General features: G+C 37.1%; 1 protein-coding gene across 1 annotated transcript in view; it reads right to left on the reverse strand.

The window, feature by feature from the left end:
• Positions 1 to 483: 483 nt before the first annotated feature.
• Positions 484 to 24,241, reverse strand: part of LOC132729860 (uncharacterized) — a 157,914-nt gene continuing 134,156 nt past the window's right edge. Inside the window, 8 exon segments of the mRNA XM_060715701.1 lie at positions 484 to 2,155; positions 2,416 to 4,656; positions 4,838 to 10,077; positions 10,248 to 10,584; positions 11,716 to 11,837; positions 13,650 to 14,194; positions 14,889 to 15,323; positions 15,524 to 23,878. Coding sequence (XP_060571684.1) covers positions 840 to 2,155; positions 2,416 to 4,656; positions 4,838 to 10,077; positions 10,248 to 10,584; positions 11,716 to 11,837; positions 13,650 to 14,194; positions 14,889 to 15,323; positions 15,524 to 23,878 — 18,591 coding nt within the window. The 3' untranslated portion in view covers positions 484 to 839.

Below are 24,241 nucleotides of genomic sequence, written 5' to 3' on the forward strand. Positions count from 1 at the left end.
GGTAATTGCAGCAACCATGAAGAATTAACTCTCAATATATAATATTTAGTGGGTATCAGTCTTTTAACCAGAATACATGTTTAAATTTGTCTTTTCAAAGCTTTTGTTCTATTACAACGTTGAATTAAAGGTCACCTGGATCGGAAAGCAAATCAATACGCCGCTATTTTCTATTATTGCTCATCTTGGATAATGATGTTAGTCTTTCATATATTATTCTTTCATAACAAGATTTATGTTCACAGTATCTGGTCGGTATTTGAAGTGTTTTCAATGTATACTATTTGTTGATGATTGCTATATTTCATCTGTTTGAATATGACATAGATATCTATGAACACCATCGTTGGTAGAACCTACACCATCGTTGGTAGAACCTATCAATGTAAAACAGAGATATCGTGTCTCTGAAGATGAGAGGTGTAGTTTAATTTTGCGCCCAGTTTTCAAGTATTACTAGTGTAAAGACAAACAAACGTCAAAGAAAATTTTATTCAGAAACAAAAAAAACCCAAAAAACAATTAATAGAAAATTAACAGAAACAGTAAAGAAATATACATAAACATATCATATTGTAAAAAAAGAATCAAAGACAATAGTTTAAACAGTAAGGTAACTGAAAGTCTTTCTAAGCATATATTCAATATAAAAAAACAGTTTATTATATATTATCACAGGATTCTATCACAGTTTAAAGAATTCTATCACAGTTTAATATATGTATATGTACAGTAAACTTAGCACTTCTTGGTAATGTCCTTTTTTTCACAGTGAATAATGTTAAATAGATCATATATTGTTCAAATATCTCACAAAACATGCTCCATTCAGTTTGTCTTTATGCCGTATCCAGATCATTAACAACACTGTCCGGTCTATCTGGTAGAACACCAACAGATGGTTTTCTCACGTTCTGTGGGACTCGAGGAATTGGAGCTGGTTTTTGCCATTTTTTAGCGTTACTGCCACCTAGGGATGTTGGTGCATCCGCTCCAAAGGCTGGTTTTGGAGTTCCCGCATCCGCATGAGACCCAAACATTGGCTGTGGTGATTGTCCAAACATGCCTGTTGGTGCGTTTTGATTTTGTGACGGCATTGGAGTGGAATTTTCACTTCCCGGAATACCAGAGAATTGTGGCGACGTTGCTCCAGACCCAAGGGCTCTCTCTAACAATTTACTCCAGTTTGCTACTGGCGCAGGACTTGTTGGGCTTGAAAGACCGCTCAAAGTTACCGGTTCAGGACTTGTTGAAATATATCGTTTAGCTGGCTCCCCACCTTTTTTGCTTGGTGCCTTTGTCTCTGGGTTTGGTGCAGGATGCGGGGAAACTGGACCATTTTCTGTTGCTTTCTGTACAAGTTTTGACCAGTTGTTTACTGCTATTTTCTTCTGTTCCGTCAACGGTGCTACTGTCATTGGCGAAACAGTTCCTTTCTTAAAAAATGACCCTGAAGTTGAAGGAGTAGGACTGCTAGCTTCCTCTCCGAACATTATTGGTGAATTGACAGACACCACAGAGTTTCTTCCACCATCGTCCCAAGCGGACTGGCGCCGGGAATCCAACGACACAAAAGACGTTTCAGTTGTATTTCTTCTTAATGCAGTTGTATTAAATTTAGTATTTGATACCAAAGATAAGCTTGGATCGTCTTCTGCCGCAGCAGCAGCACGCTCCTTGTCCTTCTTTTTCTTTTTAATACAGCAGATAAGTAAAATCAGTCCAATAAGCATTAATAGTCCACCAGCTGCTGCTGCAATGATAATAATTGGGAAAGCCGCTGATTCTTCTTCAAGTTCTTCACAGAAGTAGAAATAGCCAATAAATTTACATTCATCAGCACCCATTGCTGTAGCACAGTAGTATATTAGAGTAGATTTAAGGAGCATTTGAGCTTGCTGTTCACCAATTCTTTCGTAATCTCGAATACACGCTTCAAGAAAATGATCAATAGTACTACTTGACATAACGCCGCTACATGTGTCTGTAAAGTTCGTATTTTTAATAACGTCAAGGCAAGCTATAGCTGCTGCGGTGTAATTAGTACCTTGATTACTTCCTGTACTTCTTGCATAAGCCGTCAAAGTTTTAGCAGTTGGAATGTCCGGTACAGGAACAGAAGACGGCGTCCATGGTATTGACGCAGCTGAAAGTCCTGCAATTATTCAAATTACAAAATAAAATATTTAATATCTAAAAATGAAATATACACTCAAAAACTGTTTTATGTAAAGCTACATAATTCAATTTCATAAAAACTAGTATGCAAAATATTGAATGCTTAAAATATTATGCAGATTTTTGAGTAGGAGTTGAAATTCCAGTCTATTTTTTAATAATAGTATTTCTTTCTTTAAAAGAAATGTAAACGAAGAGAAGTTAATAAGTGAACGTGTATAACTACATAGTTCTTACCTGTTATAGTTCCAGAGACAGTGCCTGTCACTGATCCAGAATTGGTTCCATCATTTGTACTGAATGTTGTTAATGACGATGTTGTTCCGTTTCCTTCGTCAAAGGTTAATGACATCATCATACTTGTTCCAGACGAGCTTGAATCATCACAGTAATTATCCATATCGGCGATACATTCACTCAAAGTCTTTGTTTTAGTCCAGGATCGTAGACAATCAAATGAAACCTTTGCAGAGTTTGTTGTCGTCATTGTAATTTCAGTGACGTCTACCTGTCCTCCTGTATTCATATCAGAAATAGAGTAGTCCTGCACGTTATTATCCGAAATGAGATATACCACTGCTGACCCATCGTCATTCCACGAGAACGCCACATAGTACCAGATATCAATGTCAAGGGTCAAAGTAGTAGTATATGTCTTGTCCCATTCTATCACTAGATAATTGTTGTCGACACTAAAAACTATGTCGTTGCTGCCAGCATCAATTGTAAGCAATGGATGTGTTAAAATAGCCCTCTTCTTTGAAGCCTTTGAAGACTTGACCCAGAAACTAGTCGCGAATTTTGTAAGTCCTTGTTCAACAGTAAATCCATTGACAGTAAAACCTTCTCCACCGACGAGAGATAGAGCATAGCCACCAGATGAGAGGAAATCTTCAGAGTCAGTATGATTAATAAAGATCTGACTTGAACCTGTAGCATAAAGTTTTCGTAAACAATTCCCCACATAGTCACTTGATATGTCATCAGTTGTTAATACCGAGGTATCATCGGCACACTGGAAATTTTTCGTCCACTCATCATCATTTGGCTTTCCGAGCATCCCTGTATTGTCATTAGCATCACCTGATGAAATCTTTGCTGTAATAACTAAACCCATATCAGAGTCAAAAACAATAAATGACGAACTTCCGACTGTTACCTTAATATAAGGATATGCTGTCATTTCTACTCCAACATCACCGTCTGTTGAAATGTTCGGGAAAACAAGTTCTAGACCATCTACGATAACTGTCACATTTTCCCCATTATCTGAAGCATGTTGTATCATTAAACTGGAGTCATCATATCTCACAGCAAACTCTCTCATATATCTGCATCTATTGTCTCCTAGACAAGGAACAAATAGAGCCTGTACTTCTACTGAGGAAGTTTTCAGGACAGAATAAACGCCCGGTGATGCATGAGTGTAAGACACTCCGTCGAAATTAGTGACGTAAGATCCGTAGACTATGCCATAATAATTAGATGACGATTTTGGACTTGCTTTTGAATATTCACATTCTTTGCCATACCAGTTTTCTGAACAAGAATCACATGCGTAATCTGATGTCATGTTCATACTCGAGGATATTAAATACGTTTGCCAGTAGTCACTTACTGATTTTGATCCAACATAGTGTCTTGGATGGCAATTACAAGTTCCGGTTGTTTTCTCACATACTCCAAATGTATTACAAGCACCTAGTTGACCTACAGGACAAATGGCGTCGCATGTCTGTCCCCAATGTGTATCATAACAGATGCATGTAAAATTATAGACGGTACCAAACACACATTCTGTACAGCTGTCTCCGCTTGCACCTATGTATGTAGAAATTGAACTCATGACATTACACAAACTTGACAGAGGATTTGTTGAAGAATTTGTTAAACTAACATACAAGTCAGCAGCACTGGCTAGGACAGCGTCTGCTTGAGATGGGTCCCCAGATGATGTAACCTCTTGAACGCAAAGCGCTTCATAGACATCAGTTAATACATCCATAGTTGAACCAACTATTGACAAGGAGAAGTTACTTATCAAATTGTCGCACATTTGCTGTGCAGCAAGAAGAGCCGCAGCTGACAACTCATCTTCATTTGTTAACCTCGGTGCGTCTAAATCTTTGTCTTCTGATAGATCAAGACTTGATTTTGCCCATACTGGCGGAGTAAGTATGTTAACTGGTACTATGTTATCACCTTGCCGATCTTCATATGCAGTTAATCCGATTCCTTCATTGAATGTCCAACTATGAAAGACATTACTAGTGTCATCAGTAATCATTTTTCTGAAATTATTTGTGATAACTGTCGGATTGTGAGGTCTGTTCCAAATGCGCACTTCATCAATATATCCTGTATAATCACCCATGCTTATGGACACTCCTAAATCTGGAGTAAGCTGACCAAGTGTTAATGTTCCTCCACTGCCAAACACATCACTTGTAATTGGTATAGCTTTTACGGTGGAAACACCTGAAGATGTAACAACAATCACAATTAAAGCAATAACATGAATAACTATACAAACCATTAATGATTATTTTTCAATAATTTAAATAATGTTCTTATTCAATTAAAAGAAAAATACATTTACCTTTATTCTAACTTAAAAAAATAATGAGATGTTGAATACAAGTATAAACCTGCTACCAACCTGTATCATTTGCCAAGTAGATTTCGAGTATATTGGCGTCATCTCTCCATGCAAGACTTATTTGATTCCAAACATTTAGTTCCAGAGGCAGATTTGTCATATGATAAACACCAGGTAGAGCGACAATCAAACCATCTTTGTGATTGATCAAAGTAATATAATTGCCATTTCCATCGTCGTGGGTCATAATGATACCGCCATGCTCTGTTGGCATTGCGTGCATCTCGATAGTAAGATCAGTATCTGGTAAAGAAAGATCCTTCACAGTTACCCCATTGCCTTCATATTTAAAGCAGTTCGACTCCATAGCAGATAGATATTTTTGTTCAATCATATCCATAAAACCGGTGTCATTATATGCCGAATTATTCAGAAAGTGACTGAATGTTTCAGTGGTTTGATCCAATTTACAGTTGGCTGGAATTGTTTGTGTGGGATCTCCGCACAACGATACACGACTCACACTGCAGTTTGCAGCAGTTATTGCCTTTTCTGTATTACAGGAGGTAAGAACTCCATTTATTTCAGATTGATGCGAAATCCACTCTGTCATTGGAATAACCATTGTTGATAATAGGCGGTCACTAATGGATGACATTTTAACACTTATATCTGAACCTTTCATAGTCATTTTCAATGTCGTGGGCGAGTCAAGTTTTAATGTCATATCGCCGAGTTCCACTTCATCGAAGATTGTTATATTATTTGACGTGGATGACATGATTTCAACACTCGTACCTGTGAATCTTTCATAGCTGACATAGTAGCTTTCACTTTTGTGTTCTAATACGAAGCCAATCAAACAAACATGGAAAATGTCTTCTGAATTACAGACTCCAAACCTTCCTTGCAAAGAAATGTCTAATGCGTTCAGTGTCATTAGATTGAAATATCCTCTCTGAGGCATATCTAAAATGGTTCCATCAAATGTTGAAAGCTGCCCTATCATGTTTACCTGCGCAACAAGAGTTGTAGCATTAGTTCCAAGAGGATCAAATGTAGATGTAAACACTGAACAGTCGTTACCAGACCAACCTGAGTCACATGTGTTGCAAGTTGTACCGATCCAGCGACCTCTACATTGACAATTTCCTCCTTTGTCACATTCACCGTTACCATTACATGGATTTGATGCTCCCCCTGGGCACACACCACTACAACTTGCTCCGTAATATCCGTAGTAACAAACACATTCCGTATCTGTTTTAAAACCAAAGTCACAAGCCGAACATTTTCGCTTCAGCCACAATGGCATTTCAATAGTCAATGCACATAAGATATTATATATATTATCAGTATTTCCTCCAGTTACTCCGCATACAGAAGTATAGTCAGCCATAGCCATTGTAGTATCAGATATATTTCCGGTGTTTGTTGCAGTGATCATACATGTTTGCTTGAACCACCATCTAATAAAGGTGGACACACCCCCGCAGTTTGAAGATACAGTTCCTGAGTCAAAGAAATCTCCGCATGCTGTTTCAACAGCTGGATCAATGATTGTTGTAGAGTACGCTTCGCTTACTGTAGTTCTTAGAGGTTGCAGGCCAAGGTCAGAGACAATCCATTTTGGAGATTGCCATGGTGCACCTGGTAACACCATATTGTTACCATTTATTTCTTCGTAAGCTATGGATCCTACTCCTTCCGAGAAAGAAATTAATGTTGCTAGCTCAGATGAAAATCCAGATATTTTTGTGCTTAGGAGATGAGCTTGGTATACAAGGGAATTAGGAATAGGGTTGCTCCAGAGAGAAAACTCGTCAATCATCCCCGTAAAGTACTGTGTCCCAAATGTATATGGACTGCTTCCAACAGATGGTATATATTCACCAAGCATAACAGTACCATCACTTTCAAATATATTACCACATTCAAAGTTTAAAACTTCTTTGGTTAATTTTGAATCAGTTCCGAAATGGAAGAGATCTACTGTCCGTTGACTTCGTCTAAAAGTAAAAACAAGCTGATTCCATACGCCTAATTCAGGAGATACTGTACTTCTAACAAATCTAGTATCACATTGCAAAGTAATGGGATCTAAATTTAAGATAGCAAACGTTGTGTTTTTCCCATAGGACATAATATAACCGCCTAGAGCCAATGGTTTGAAATAGAGTGACAGGCTAAAATCAATGTCAGAAATGTTTAGACCAAATTTATACGACAGTGGCACTGATATACCTGCCGTTTTGTCAAATTTTAGCGCATATCCTGTAATATTTGAGCCATCGCCTACTGGAGCATTCAATGCATCAAGAATAATGCTATTTGACAACCTGAAATTTGTTACTATGTACTCATTTATTTCACTACTGGTCATTGCTGAATAGTCTTTGCCATTACCATTACATTTATCAAAAATTCCTGTTCCAGCTTGGCAAATTGTAGACGACGAAATCACCGATACCTGCAAGAACTGTTCTTGAACAAGGACATTTACTTTTATGCTTCCAATACCAGTGATTGTTACACTTATATCAGTTAAGGATTCCTGTCTAACAGTAATTGATGCACTAAAAACGTTGTTAATGTCATCGAGAATTATTTTCTGTCCATTCCTAAATATGTCCGGGGATATACCTTGACCAGGTGGTGCAATAACAATCTCGTCTGTTGAAGATGTAAGTGAAACTGCTGCAATACAAGACCCGTAATGACAGCTTACTTGATAAACATGGATATCCACACCCATTAAAGAAGAACTGAATAGCATAAAAGCTCCAGTTTCACCAATGAATGAAATTTGCTGACCATCAAATGTCATATAGTATCCATTACTTGATACAGATGCTACCTTTAGAGATGCCGAAGATAAAGATGAAGTACTGAGAATTGTACACTCCGGCCCCAGCATATCACCAGCAGCATCTGTTGTGCAAGTTGAACAATCTGCACTTCCATCCCAGTTCCACCAACAGTCACATGTTCCATCTGATAAACATTTGCCATGGAAACTGCATGGTGAATCAGAACTTCCTGGACATATGCCGTCACAATTTGTGCCATGATAGCCTTCAAAACACGAGCATGTTCCGTTTGAAAATTCGATGCCAAACTTGCATGTTGTAGAGCAAGACGTACCATTTCTGTCTGCATCTGACATTCCTAAACAAAGTGTACTGATCTCAGAAGATGCTGTTCCATGTTGTGAAACACCCAACATCAAAGCATCTAATACTGCATTATATCCCGCAGTTCTTGATTTTGTAACAGCCATATTCTGAAGACAGCTTAGGTAAAAGAAATTTCTTGTGCTGTTACTCAAGCTGATTCCATCTGTGTTTGCCATTAATGATAAACAGAATGCATTTGTTTCCATTTCCCATGTGTCATTGTTAAAGAATGTCAGTGCAAAATCTGGAATATAGCTACTTGAATAGTCTAAATCCGAGATGATCCATTCTGGTGCCTTCCATGGGTATGCAGGGAAAGATAGGTCTAAATTCCCTATATTGTCTTTTGTGGACAATCCATCCCCTTCGTCAAATTGAAGTGCGAATAAAAGACTGCCTGATGCAAGTGCTGGGTCCATCTGCCAGAGTTCACTTACTTGACTTTCTTCAATTGTAAGGTTCCATATCATAAAATTTTCTAAGCTACCATCAAATCCTTTAGGCAAATCATACTGTTTACTATCGAATGGCATATTCCAATGTCCAATTGTAAGAGTCCCTGAAGATTCAAACATTGACGAGTTCATTCCAAAATCGCCTGTAGTTGACACCGTAGCATCTTTGTCAATAACATAAACACAGCTTGTGCCATCAATATTACTATATACAAACACAACTTTATTCCACGCATCTTCGTCTAATGCAATTGCTGTATCATATACGGTTTCATTAGTACCTACATATGTGTAGACCTCAAGGGAGGATGATCCACTAACAAGGAGCAGTGATGAACCTGAACTGCTTATATATGAGAACAACACACCACTATTGTTTGCTGCATTCTGCTTGACAAGTAACTCTATAGTCATGGTTTCAGTTGACATTATGTCTAAATATAATTCCTGTTCAAGACTTGACTTACTAAAGTTTAATCCATATCCTCCCTGGGTTTGATATTTCAGCAAGTCATTGGCAAAGTATATAATGCTGTCACATTCATGAACTACAAAATTAGAAATATCGATATCTGTTTCATTTCCATATGTCTGAGTATAAGATGTTAGACTTATGATATTAGAACTTTGGGAACCCAGTACAGACTGAATGGAAGAAGTGTCATTACATATGGCAAAGACTGGATTTTCAGCGCTGTATAAGTGGTCAAGGCGGTCAGTTACATTTGTAAACAGTCCTCCGCTGAGTAGACCTGAAGTTTGTGTAACGTATGTGTTATCTAATTCCATCTTCATATGTAAATATTGACCTTCATTCCTGATAGAAAATGTAACAAGATCCTTAACTTCAAAAGTCACTTCAAAGAAATTTGACCTGGATACTTTGAAACCTTTGAAAAATGCTGGCGTATCCAAAGAATCACTTATTCCATTGATATTTATAATTGGCTTTGAATCATATTTTCGTTCCGATTGAACGGTCACTGTTGCATATCCGTTCACTGAATCTCCAACTCTTGCAGCTATAAATGGGACGCACGAATAATTCTGATAGCAGGTAACAAATTTTCCTTGTATGATTATGTTTTCTGATATTGCCATCAATATAAGCTCACCTTGTGTTTTCACTGGATAGCTCAAACCATCAAGGTTGTGTATTATACCCAATTGTCCAAGCATAGCAAAGGAAGTACTATCACTGGTATTTATGTTATTGACAGCAATGTCACATTTTGAACCATACCATCCCTCTGAACACACGCTACAATCGTCAGCCGGTAACCTGTTTAGAGGACAATTACATTCACCCGTGACAGAATCACACGTACCGTAACCACTACAAGGATTTGTTGCTCCACCAGGACAGAAAGCAGTGCATGTTGCGTTCCAAAACCCATCATCACATATGCAGTCAGACGTGGACGATTCTCGTAAACCAAATGGACACTGTGGCCAACAATCGGTTCCCATATAAGGATATAAATTAAAATCATTTTCAAACTCGAGGCAAGTTCGCTCAGCAGGCCAATATGATAGACCAAGTGTTTGCTGACATTCGTCTGCAAATGATGATATGGCATATGCCATGTCTTCTTCGTCACCATCAGCGTCAATGCAGTCCCACATTGCCACACTCATCTTTGGTAGTAGAGCAGACGTACTACAATTTCTAAAAAGGAAAAAAATGTCACAATCAGCATAACAGTTCTAACAGATGGTTTAACATGTGTTGTTAAAATGCTATAAAAAGAATGTTAAACCACAATATATTACATGTACATTTTTACGATCATAACGAAATTATTCTGTTAATGTTTCAAAACACGCTAAGATACCTACGTTGAAAGTGAGGAAGACAGACTCTGGAATATGTTCTGACAGAATGTGTCGAATGCATATGTGATTGATCTCTTCGGCCTAGTTTCGATATATCGCTTTGGTCTACCAAATGTAGTTTGAGAAAGGAAATTTTCTACCAAATCATAGTCATCATCAATGGATCTTCGACGTCTTGACTTTTTGCCTGATGAAGTAGGATCATACTGTGGACTGTCAGAAGGTCTTTGAGAACAAGATCTCAAAGGAGAGTTATCAAACTGAATTTGTGTGCGTGCTTTACTTCCAAATGTAATCATACGTTCCTCTAGACCCAAGTCAATATCCAAGTATCCGTTTGCTGTTGAAAAGAAATGTTCATTTTAAATACTCATACTCATCTATTGCATAAGATCACTTGACGAGATCTGCTTTATCAAAGATTTACTATATCAAAATAAAATTACTTGTCTTCATGTGATATCTTACAGAACACCTATCTAACGGTTATGTTGTCTGTCTCTCAACACCTTGCTGGGGTGAAGACAATGATTCCTTATATAACACCACTACAGGTTACTCCTTAAGAGTGGTTATAATAAGCTTCAAACTTTCTTTGTATTAGTAATTAGGCTAACATAATTATATCTAATGTAAAACTACTAATTTTAATAATTGTAAGAATGTATTCTCTCTGCTACAATTAAAATCTGATGTATGACCTGTACTGAATATCATAACTTGATTATAAAAGTTTGTATGAATATTCATTTTATTCTACATGTAAATATGGTTAGAAAGTAAAGACAAATATGACGTTTAAAAGGCTAAACATTTATTTTTAATTTCAAATATATTTTGGCACACATTATCGCGAGGTTTATTACGTTTTATTAAATGAAGAATTTTTGCTTTTTTAAGCTCATGATAAGATTAAAAAAACCAACAATTTAAAATATCTTAATTTTCAGCAATTACTACTCAATAAAATAAACTAGATCCAAGAGCAATGTTTCGTTTTGATAAGCTCTTTATTTCGTTAATACTTGTTCAATTTCAACAATCATTTCTTAACCAAAAATTTGATACACGAGGTTTTGGAAAAGCATTAAATATCCTTTAAAGGACCGCCCGTGACCTGTCATGTTAATCAAGTGTTATAGTTATTAGTTATATATGGATATCTAATTATTTTTCGTAGTTTTGAAATCATTTTACATTACATGCAATTCTAACAAAAATTGTTAATCATAAAATATATATACTCCAAAAGTATAGCTTTCAGAATGACACCTTACAACTGCTTTGTCATGATAATCAAGTGTTACGTGTTGACACCTTTTTTAATGTTTGAACAAAGTACAACATTATAATGTTTTCGCACGACGTCAACGACGACGCAGCAATCATGATAACGCGACTTTCATTCAAAACAGACAGGCTATAACGTATTATTGTTGTAAAAGTCAACGTAAATGGTTGTTATACTTACTATATGTTGTATCTTCATCGAAATCGTAGTAGTAAAATTGTATACCGCTTGTTGATAGATACGTTTTAACGTCTTCTATTGGCTTCGAATAAAGACTGGATATTGTTATAGCGTCAAGAGCTCTGTAATAAAAATAATTCAGAAAATGATATTTAAATAATATAAAAACAAGCAAATTCGTTGAATTTATATCCCCCGCCGAGTACTGGTTATTATTTACACAACAACTGAAGACATAAGGCTTTATTTATATATTAATCATGGCATAAACAGTAATATTCTTTGAACTTGATAAATATTCAGGACAATAACAGAGCCATAACTTTGTATTAAATAGTAATATCTGGAAATGCCAATGAGATGTATGCATACTACATAACTAATCAAGGGCCATAAATCTGAGTTATAAGTATTTGACCGGAACAAGGCGACTATATGCACATCTCCTCTTAGTATCCCATAAAGTTTCATTGAATTCCAGCCTGAAGTTACAGAGAAGTAGCACGGAAACGATTATTGCTCTGGTTGTATACTGCCTAAGTTATCAAGGGTCATAACTCTAAGTTAAAATGTCTGACCCGAACAAGGCTACAATATGCGCATCTCCTCTTGGTATTGAAGGTTCCAATAAAGTTTCATTGAATTCCAGCCAGTATTTGCAGAGAAGTAGCCAGGAAACAAATATTTTTCTATATGGATACTGCATAACTAATCAAGGGCCATAACTCTGAGGTAAAGTGTCTGACCCCAACAAGGCAATGATATGCGCATCTTCTCTTGGTATTGAAGGTTCCAATAAAGTTTCATTGAATTCCAGCCAGTAGTTGCAGAGAAGTTAGCGCGGTAAAGAATTTTGCTCTATATGCATACTGCATAACTAATCAAGGGCCATAACTCTGAGTTTAATTGTCTGACCGGAACAAGGCGACAATATGCGCATCTTCTCTTGGTATTGAAGGTTCCCATAAAGTTTCGTTGAATTCCAGCTATTAGTTGCAGAGAAGTAGCGTGGAAACAATATTTTCTTCATATGCATACTGCATAACTAATCATTGGCCATAACTCTGACTTAAAGTGTCTGACCGGAACAAGGCAACGATATGCGCATCTCCTCTTGGTATTGAAGGTTCCCATAAAGTTTCGTTGAATTCCAGCTAGTAGTTGCAGAGAAGTAGTGCGGAAACGTTTTTTACTCTATATGCATACTACATAACTAATCAAGGGCCATAACTCTGAGTTAAAGGGTCTGACCGGAACAAGCTGACGATATGCGCATCTCCTCTTGATATTGATGATTCCCATAAAGTTCCGTTGAATTCCAGCCAGTAGTTGCAGAGAACTACTCCGGAAACGAAATTCGGACGGACGGATGGACGGACGGAAAACGCCAAAACTATATCCCCCTCCCGATTCCATCGGCGGGGGATAATTAAATGATCTACATGATCGATATAATTCTGCAAATTTAAGAAGATTTAATTATTTGTTTCTGTTGAATATCTCCGGGAATTTATAAAACAAGATCGCCATGAAGACCAGTGCTAGAAACTTAATTAATACCTTTTATTTTCAAAGGCCTTAACTCGGCTAAAATCATTCAAGCAAAAGCACTTTTAACATGCGCAAGGACTTTAGCTACTGATCAACCACTTAAAGTTTCATTGAAATTTCATTAATGGTATAAGAGAAGTAGTTCGGACAAATTTTAAATCATAAAAAATGCACAACCGGACTTGGTACTGATCATTCCCGTAAAGTTTGGATGAAATTGCACCATTAGTTTCTGAGGTGTGATCGAGAAAAGTTTTTGTGACGGACGGACAGACAGACAAACATACAGACTACGGAGAAGTGATCCCTATATGTCGCTAACTTGGTAAACGGTACATAAATATTGTTTAAGTTTTACTATATGTGTTGGCATAAAAACTTACTGCGTGGCAAAGCCAAGTGAATCGAAGCAACCGACAAATGCGTCTATTTTCTTCCATTTTGGTACGACTTGGCTGATCTGGAATTTTCCTAGAGACAGTGATCCTCCATTCAAGAATGGTTTATTCTTAAAATTTTCTATCGTGTATATCTGTGGTTTATTTCCGGTGTTTTCATTAAACACATATAACACCATTCTTCTAAGTGATTTGGACCAAGTCAATACAATTTGATGCCATTCGTTATCTTTTAATTCAATATCAGAGTCCCATTTGGAGTTCTTTCCATACCAGATTACAATTGTTCCGTCATTATAGTCTAAACTAAATGGTATCTTCTTTTTGTAAGAAAATATTACACCATGGCAACCCGTGCATGTCTTCAAATAAAACATTATTGTTACATCAGAAGGCTTGTCAGAAAACAGTTGAAAGTTTTTGTAACTACCGCTAGCCGAATTGCAACACAAAGCATTACCAGATACTTTGTTTGTAGTGTTTGTGGTATCAAAGTAATTGATATCGCTGAAGTCCATATCAGAAGTACACTAGAAAAGAGAAACATTTTGTTTAAATAAAAAACAACAACAAAAACCCGAGTTAAACAGATAGCTAATCAGATAAGATAAAACACTTCAATTATTTTAGAGCATTCAATTAAATTAAAGTAGTTCAATTCAAGCATGATAACTTGCTCGACGATAAAGTACACTTTTAATAGAAACATAAAAACAGAAATAAAAGTGCTTACAATTTTTATAGTAAAATGTTCAGTAACCAGTTCTTGCATGTGTTTATATTTAAATTGTGCAACTTTTTTTAAAAAGCGAATGTCATTGAACATTTTCTACCCGTATACTGAATTAATTAAAGTGACATTATGCTCATATTTTCATCGTCAAGCTGAGCTAAATTAACTTTATATTTCAAAAGACTGACTGTCAAAATGGTGTTTGACCAACAGTTGATATTGGAAAATGTTATGGGTAAAATTATAAATCTGTCTAAAATTTAAAAAGACTGCCCCACTCTTTTTTATAAACTAAGCGTTATAGGTAAATTCTTATGGATATTTACAGAAATTTCGTGTGGATCTGTGAGTTATTCAATGTTTATGCGAACTTAATAATTTAATTAAAAGGAATTATGGCAAAATGAAAACATCTTTTGTCTTTCACCCATTCACTCACTATACACCCTTGGATGGGCATAATGTCACTTTAAACAATAAAACATAATTACTGTTGTTCCTGTGTATCCAGGAATAGGAGTGATACTTGTAAACTTTTCATAATCATGTGTATAAAGATCCTTTATCTTGGACGGTACCCATTTACACAGGCCTTTGGTGTTCCAACGGTTTGACATTAGTTTGATTTTAACGCCAAAGAAACCACTTTTCCTGGTAATATCAATGTAAAGATTAAGTGGCTCGATAGTGATGGTAATCGTAGAAGTGTCTTTGGTAGTTAACCACATGTCTCCGATTGTTTTATCTATTTTGGTTTTCTTTTTCCATACAGTTCCATCGACAATGACCTTCGACTTTGCCTTTTTACTCTTCTTTGTGATTAATTTAGAAAATTCAAAATTGACAAATGAACTCTTGTAAGTTACAAACACTTTATCAATATTTATAGTCTTCTTCTTCTTTTTCTTCTTTATTGCTTGGCGAATCTAAAAAAAGTAAAATAATAATGTAAACATTATCTAACAATATCAATTCAAACAATTTTAATGCCTGATATCAATGTAATCTACTTCTAATACATACACAAAGCTAAAAATTTGTTTTCATAATGAAAATACTTAATATTCCAATGATAACATTTCCAGTTATTAAACACTTTCTTAAACAAGTTTAGGTATTTACTTACAGTTATTCTTAGCTGGTGGAATTCTAAAAGCACCCCCTTGTCAAATGCTTTGTTCAATGTCTTTTGTTTGGTATTAAACATTGTTATTTTGCCTTTTTTGCCTTTAGCTGTGCAATATATAGGTGTATCAACTCCTGGTGTAGTAGTTCCTGCTGTCGAACTGGCGGTTGTTCCTCCACTGTTAGGACCAGAGCCTGTTCCAGTTGTTCCCGATCCTGATCCAGTTCCGTTTGTTCCCGATCCTGTTCCATTCGTTCCTGATCCTGTTCCATTCGTTCCCGTTCCTGTTCCGTTTGTTCCAGTACCAGTTCCGTTTGTTCCAGTACCCGTTCCACTTGTTCCTGTACCTGTTCCATTTGTTCCTGTACCTGTTCCATTTGTACCTGTTCCCGTTCCATTTGTACCTGTTCCTGTTCCATTTATTCCTGATCCCGTTCCGTTTGTTCCTGACCCAGAGCCAGCAAAAGATGTGGTAGTTGGAGGAACAGGAGTTGTACTTAAAATATTTGGGGTTGTTATTGTACCAACACTAGGATCTGTGTTAAATAAGTCACATTCTGATCCAGAGAAATAATCTGAACACGAACTGCACTCTGGGTCTCCGCCCCAGTTTTGCTCACAGAAACATTCACCTGTAGCAAGATCACAGGTTCCGTGATTATTGCAGGGATTTAGGTGTCCACCAGGACATTCACTGTCACATTCACTATTCCAATACCCGTGGTTACATATACATTCATTCGACTTAAAAGAACCAAAGTAACATATTTGAGTACAATTTTCACCTCCGACAACTGGATACACACTGTCACCAAATGCATTACAAATTTGATCAATTGGTAAATTTGGTAAATTGTCCTGGATCTGACACTCTTTAGCATAAGCAGTAGCAGAATACAATGTTTTATCAACATTATCTGAATTAATGGCATCATTTAAACAACTCATGTACATAAAACTCACAAGTGAATCAAGATTTGTACATGATGAATCCATTACTTCTTTTACTTTGCTACAGGTTTCATTTACCGTCGTATTAGCAGTGGTGTCTGGTATTATGTCTAGACTACTCTGATCGTTTACACCTTTAGTTGTAATACGAGGATCACTTGGGGGCCAACTGTATTCTCCTTCAAAACCAACAACGGCATCCCTTCCACTAATGAAATCTTTAGCAGTGTTGCCACCACCTTCATCAAAATTCAAACCCATAGTTGGTGTATTCTTGGTAATAAAACTTGTAGAGTTGGTTGTTGAGTTTGTTGAAAAACTTCCTGAACCTGCTGACTGTGATGAATGATTTGCGCTTGTTTCGGATGTATCACTCGGAAACGTTGTTGTATTATCTATGTTTCGTTCATAATGGTCTGTGAAATCATTTAATGTCAAATGTTTGTCGAATACTAAAAATCTGTCGAAAGCAATAACAGGTGTCACTGAATCCCCAGGTCCAGATGAGGGTTCATTTGTAGTTAGATTTTGCCATTTTCCAAGCATCGCTGTGCTCCCATCAGAAATAGGAGGTCCAAATTTGGTAATTTCTGTGGACATATTAATAAATTTGTACTTATATCCTGTCTCGTGGATTTCATGGAACAAAATTTCCCCAGATGTGTCGTTTATTGCAATTCCAATATTTGACCATTCACCCAAAGTTACAGGAGTGTTAGTTGCATATGTTTGATTGCCATACTGCAAGAAGTATTTCTCATTTTTAATAACTATTCCAAATGTTGTATTGTCATTAGCGACACTAAAGATTGTACCATCGTCTGCCGTATCTAGTTTAACTCGTAATTCTACTGATTTTTCTGTAGAGTCTGAACTGATAACACTGTCATCAAAGGGAGGTAAAGCTATGTATCCCCCATCTGCAATTTCTACTCCAGTACCAGATGTAACTTCTGTTTCTCCTGTAGCAGCGAAAATTGTATCATCATACGATTTAACTGTGTCAATAAAGTAATTATTAACATCTTTCGAACTTGCTCCATATACACTACACGCCTCCGCAATTCCAACCTCACGGATGATACAATTCATATCATTTTGGCTACATTGACTTGCATCACCCGACGAACATTTTCCAAGAACACCCGTAGATGACTGACAACTTGATTTTGGGACAGTTAAACTCACCCCCATGCCATCATCTACTAGTGGTATTGTCATTTTAAAGTTATCTGGACCATTTACGCTTATTTCAGTTAAACTTTTCTTTGTTACTTTGTAACCTGATGGTAAGTCAATGCTCCCAAGAGAAACAAAAGTGCCGTTATGCAACACGGTTCCTGAATCTTGTGGATGTATTGTAATATTTTGACCACCAACAGAGACAGCTACTGCTTTAAAAGAACTCGGGTAAATGTCAGTTGGTCCTTTTTGTGCTTCAATCAAAATTGTACCATCATTATAGACTTCAAATGGCTGATCCTTGTTATTCAATTGAACATATGCTCCATCAAGAGTTTTCATATAACTATTACCACTTATAAATGTACTATATTCATTCGAAGAGAATGTTGTAGCCTGAACAGCAACTTGGCAGTCTGTTCCTGTATATCCATCAGCACAAACAGAACAAGTATCTCCTTTGTAATTCACACTACAAGAACAGGTACCTACATCAGGTTTACACAGCCCATGTCCACTACAAGGGTTGCTTGCACCACCTGGACATTCTTCATCACAAGCAGAGCCCCAGTATCCGAATGCACATACACATGACAGCTTATCACTTAAAGGATCTGGATGTACACATCTGATATCACAATTAATTCCAACAAAACCAGCTCTAACTACGTCATCAATACATAAGTACCTATTTGGATCCATGTACGGGGAATTCGTAGAGTTGTCATTCACATTCTGTATAAGTTGATTGTAACATAAAGTTGTATAAGACTGCAAAGCATCAATACCACTACTAAGGTCGTTTGTCCTAGCTATTTGGTCCATACAATTTGCCTTGTAGACTGACTTGAGTGCAGATGTAAAGCCTGAGCAATCCAAATTAATATTAGTATTATCAAATAATTTTGTACATGTTTCAATTGCTTTGTTGTAGGAATCTAGATCTTTGAATCCTGTAGTCGTATCTGTTTCAATTTCTGGCGCAGGTTTTGTCGAAACATCGAAAGATGTTGTTCCCAAGCCGTATGGGTCATATATGGTAAGATTGTGCCCACCTAATGATTTGTCTACTATAACTGTGCCACCACCGTCATCAAACTGTAAATCAAGGACAGGATCATCATTATCACCTGAATATATTTTCACGTCCTCAATTTCACCTGTAAAAGAACCGTCAGTCGGAACACCTAATGTATCATCCATTGACAGTATTGGCTTACCGATAACGACACGTCCATTATCAGAGAAACATACACTAGGAGCTGTAAAAATGCTTGTAAGTGTTGTTGTGTCTGTTCCAGAAGCACCTCCAGGCGTACCAGAACTTATGTCAGGGCTTGTAACTTTAAGAGTCATTGTTTCCGTTACTGGATCGGTATACATTTCGAGGTCATTCCAAAGATCTGGAAGTACATTAATATTAGTGTCAATTATTTCCGAATCTGCTTGTACTTTGAGTGTACCATTATCAAGGAATATCACAAAAGTAGAGTCGCCAACATACTGGAAAACACCACCGCTACTTCCATTGTCTGGTTTGATACTCAATTTGATTGCTGTTTTTTCTGTTGCGTCCAGTGTATCTCTTAAAACTGGTGTAGATATTATTGTTGTGCTATCCCCAGTTGATGAACATACAATAGGTTTGTCATACCCAAGACCACTTCCACTCCCTGAACTTCCTGTCACAGAAGAACCTCCACTGCTTCCTGTTCCAGAAGTTCCCCCACTGCTTCCTGTTCCAGAAGTTCCTCCACTGCCTGCTCCGCCGCCACTTGAACCATATCCATTTCCAGAACCAAATGTTAAGGAATAATAGGCTGTTGTGTTTGGCTCTATGACTGTGTCATCAAGTGATTTATTCTGCGGCGGGACCAATTTGTCATCAAATGATGATGGGTCAGTGGGATCATATGTTTGAATAAAATTCGATTCTGGTTTGCAGATAGTATTATTTGAGCAGCCAACACAGTTGGTTTTTAACAGAGCATTGATATAACCTTTCTCATCAAAGCTTATTTCTATTCTAGTGTATTTTGCAATTTTTCCGTGAACACTTACTAATGAAATGGTATTATCAGACTTCACTGAAAAGGTAAAATACGTTAGTCCCTGAAGATCAAGCCCTCCATTCAACATAACACGATTGGTTTTGCTTGACGTTCCGTCTACAACTATAATTTCAGTTTTGTACGTAATCTGCATTGATTTTAAACATATACTTGTTCCACATCTGATACTTTGCACCTTTATTTCAGGTATGTCATGACCTAATGGAGACAAAAGATACCATTCGTTTGTTGTAGCAATCGAAAATAATTCGTCTGTAAAAGACTTGACTCGCAGCATTCCAAACAACTGACAAGTTGCAAATTCAACACCTAATCCAGATCCTCCACTTCCACTTGACCCACCCCCACCACCTGGATTTGCTGTGGTTGCATTTCCCCCGCCACTGCTTCCCCCGCCACCTGGATTAACTGTTGTTCCATTTCCTCCTCCACTACTTCCTCCAGAACCTGGATTTGCAGTAGTTCCATTTCCCCCACCACTGCCTCCTGGATTCGTAGTTGCGTTGCCTCCTCCACCACCAGGACTAATTGTTGTTCCATTTCCTCCTCCACCACCAGAGACAGTTGTAGGAGCTACTGTGGTTGTAGCCGATGGTGGTGTTGGTAGTGTAAGATTAGCTTCATCACAATTATCACCAGTAAATGGTGCCAAGCAAGTTTCGCAGTTAACACTTGGGTCAAACCCTGGATAACAGATACATTCTCCAGTATCTGTATCGCACGATCCTTGTTTAAAGCATGGTAGATTGTCTGGACCAGTTCTATCCGGACATTCCTGAGCACAATTCCATGACCAGAATCCAACATTACAAACGCAGCCTTGTGAGGTCGGAGTACCTTGCATACAAAAATGTCCACAGAAACTGTCATAATGATCAGCTTTATGGTCATCACAAAGGTCGTCTATTGGATCAACAGTTGGGTTAATGATTGTTTCACATTCAGTTATGTAAGAAACCAATGCGGGCACATAACTGTCATCACTTTTACAAGCATCAATATAGAATGTAGAAAAGTCTGTACCGAGGCCACTGCATGCAGCAGTGACAGATGTAGTCTTGAACATGTCTTCGCATTCAGTAGCCCTGGTAATATCGTTGTTATTAGAACATGCGAAATTATCAATCGTCTGACCGGGTTTGTCAGAAATTATCCAAGAGGTATCACCTGATCCTGCAATAGTCATTCCAATGTTTTGATTTGAATCATATGTAACAAAACCATAGCCTTCTGGAAACCGATAATGCATTACCAAGCCAACAACACCAGATATATCTGGATTCGAATTTAATTGATAAATCTTTTGACTATCCAGGAATATATTCCAAATTCTAACTTCACCAATTAGCCCATGAAATATTCCAAAATCTAGCGGTGGGTCTACTTCCCAATCGCCAAGTAAGAAGTTTCCTGATGGCGGGAATGTCACGTTAATGTTACTGTATTGTTCCGATACAACAACTGCACCATTTGCATAAACAAATGCATTCATAAGGTTGTTCGTTATGTCAAATGCTAATATTATATGATACCACTCATTCATAGTTAAGGTTGTACCTGTATCGTACACATTATTATATAGATGTATATGAAGTTTGCTATTGTTCAAGTAAAGACTGAACTCATTGTCAGAGTCAGCTTTGTAGTAACCAAGAACAAGACCACCATCGGCTAAGAATTTAATTTTGACTTCAATGGACACATTGAAAGGCATGTGTTCATAGAAAGCATCAGTTGGTACCCTTCCTGTCATAGCTCCTGTCCCGTTGAATAACAGACTGTAGCCCTGGGTCATGCTCTGAGGTTCACTAATATTTAATCCTGGGTAACTGTATATGAACGCTCTACTTAGTGATGTGTCTCTTGCATAGAACTGCGTAAATTCATCATCAATTATAGAATTACTTATATCTGCATATGCAACTGTATTACCAGTACTGTCTACAAAGTCATCATCTAGATTTTGGTTACAATTTCCAAGCAATCCAGTTTGATCACCGCCTGAACAAGATGTTTCAACATTGACAGACAGATATGCTGAATTTTCAAGGTAAGAAATGTCAATCGTAACTGGGCCTTGAACAAATTGCAATGTTACCTTATCGATCCAGCTAATTGTGGCAGCTCCGTTTATTGTAAATGTTGATAGACTTAATATTGTGACAGGTGAATTATTGTGTTCTAAAATAATAGGACTGTTCTCATTCAACGGCACTTTAACCGTGAAGTCATCCGAATTCATCTGAAACCAAACTTGTTGAACACATGCCTTACAACTTGCACAAGGTCTGACTCTTATAAAAACAGAAAGACTTTCAGATGGTTTTCCAAATAAGAGATATTCTCCTGATTTCTTCAAGTTGAACGCTTGTCCATCAAACATGTTAAAATGACCTTGACCAAAACACATTGCCGAGTATTTAGACAAAGAGCTTGGTATAACTGCAGCAACAGATGAGCAATCAGTCCCAATCCATCCACTTGCACATGTCTTGCATCCTGTTGCAGGGTCAAATTTCTCAGAGGTACATGTACATTCGCCAGTATCAGTGTCACACTGACCACCTCCACATGGTTCACCACGTGCATATGGGCACTGATTAGCACAGCCGTATCCGTAAAATCCGTAATTGCAGTAACACTTGTCATCATTTATGTCATAAACACCAGACCCTTGCACACAATAAACATTACAGAACTTACCATACCAATTTGACTGATCTGGATAGTCATTGCAAAGATCTTTTGTCGGATAATCTGGATCTGTACGATTTGGTTCTATTGTGTCGGTTATTGGAGTAACAATATCGTCTCCTGAATCTGTGTCATTTGTTATTGCTAAGTTAAGAAGACATTCATCATAGTACAAGTATTTCGCTGCGTCTCCAAGATTATTAAGGTAAGAAATTGAATCTGTAATATTTTTACATTTTTCTTTGTCATCTGGTGGAGGGTCTGAGATTAAAATGTCTTTAATGTCTGTATCAGGGTATGTCATTTTGTAGGCACAAACTGACCAGTGGATGTTTGCCCAATTGCCACTCTCCCAGCTTAAGATAACTGCATTTGTGGTTGAATCTTCAGTTTCATATCCATTACCTTCATTAAATCTCCAAAGGTAGGAAAGCTCATTTTGGCTATTAACATCTGTATATTCAAATGCTCGTGCAACTATTTCATTCAGGGTAAATGATGATTTCCACACAGTGAAGTCATCTACATAACCATCAAACGGATGAACAAGGTAGTCATGAGTCATGCCTAGCATGAAGGTTCCACCTGGCGTAAATGCCTCCAGAACATTACTGGCTGTGGCAAAAGCGTTTATAAAAGAAAGGTTATCTTCAATCAGGTAGAAGTAAAGTGTTTCGTCTGAGCTTGTCCAAACAACTGACAGTTTATACCACGTAGCAAGTTGAGCAGGTAATGTGTTCACCATTGTTCTCTCTTCACTTGGGTTAAATGTAGAAAACGCTATGTATCCATCGCAAACAAGGGCAGAAAATACCTTACCAGCTAGATTTTTGTATGACCACAAGGTCGCACAATCGCCAGTCATAGATTCTAGATAAAAGATAATATCAACTGTTAATTCTGACTTTGTAAAATAAGTTACTTTAACACTTTCCATTGGACTGTTTATAATATGAAGACAAGTTTCACCAGCTCCATTATCATAGTCCGGAATCAAATTTGTAAAAATGGAATCATCACTCTTCCAAGATGGAACAAATACGTCTGCAATATTTGCAACTGTCAGTGGGTAAGTTGGATCTCCTTCAAGAAGGGTGTTTCCACCAGATGTAACAAAATCGTTCTTTGGATCAGAATCACATGATCCTAGCAATCCAACTCCTGTGCCACAAACTGAAGACTTACTGCTTATATAGGTGTCTATAAAGCCATCTCTTATATCAATAGTGATAAAGAAATCAGTAGATGCAGTCAGAACATATTGAGATGGAGTGGTTTGTACAATTTTCACCTCAGTTGCAAGCTGCAATTCATTTCCAACTGTTGTAGGTTGGTCATTTAGAAATTGCCTGCCGCCTGAATTGACACCATCTGTTTGAATCACAAGCGTATTTCCACCAATAGACAAGCCAATTGCATTTGTTGTGACCACAGGGACCTTGTTATTACCAGTTACCTAAAATCAAATAATTTAAATCTGAACGCATTTCCAATCATTACAATCATTTTCAAATTATTTATTACATGTATCAAATTGCATAAGCAAGTTATGTTCATGAAAGTATAATTTCTCCAAAAAGTTTGGATCAGTCCCTGTCTAAAGCCATTAATCTTAGAGGAACAATTATGATTATTAAAAAGTTGTATATTACATACATAAAGCAATTCAGTATGCCAAGATCATCAAAAGAAAGTGATGAACTATAAATATTCATATTTTTTAAATCCAATCAGAAAACTTAAAACAAAAACTGCATTAAAACAAAAACTTCATTAAGTGTTGTTTTGTAAAGGTTATGTATTGTTACATAGTGTCCTG

Source organism: Ruditapes philippinarum, unplaced genomic scaffold (genome assembly GCF_026571515.1).
Source record: "Ruditapes philippinarum isolate M1 unplaced genomic scaffold, ASM2657151v2 ctg417_1_1_1_1, whole genome shotgun sequence".
NCBI classification, from domain to species: domain Eukaryota; kingdom Metazoa; phylum Mollusca; class Bivalvia; order Venerida; family Veneridae; genus Ruditapes; species Ruditapes philippinarum.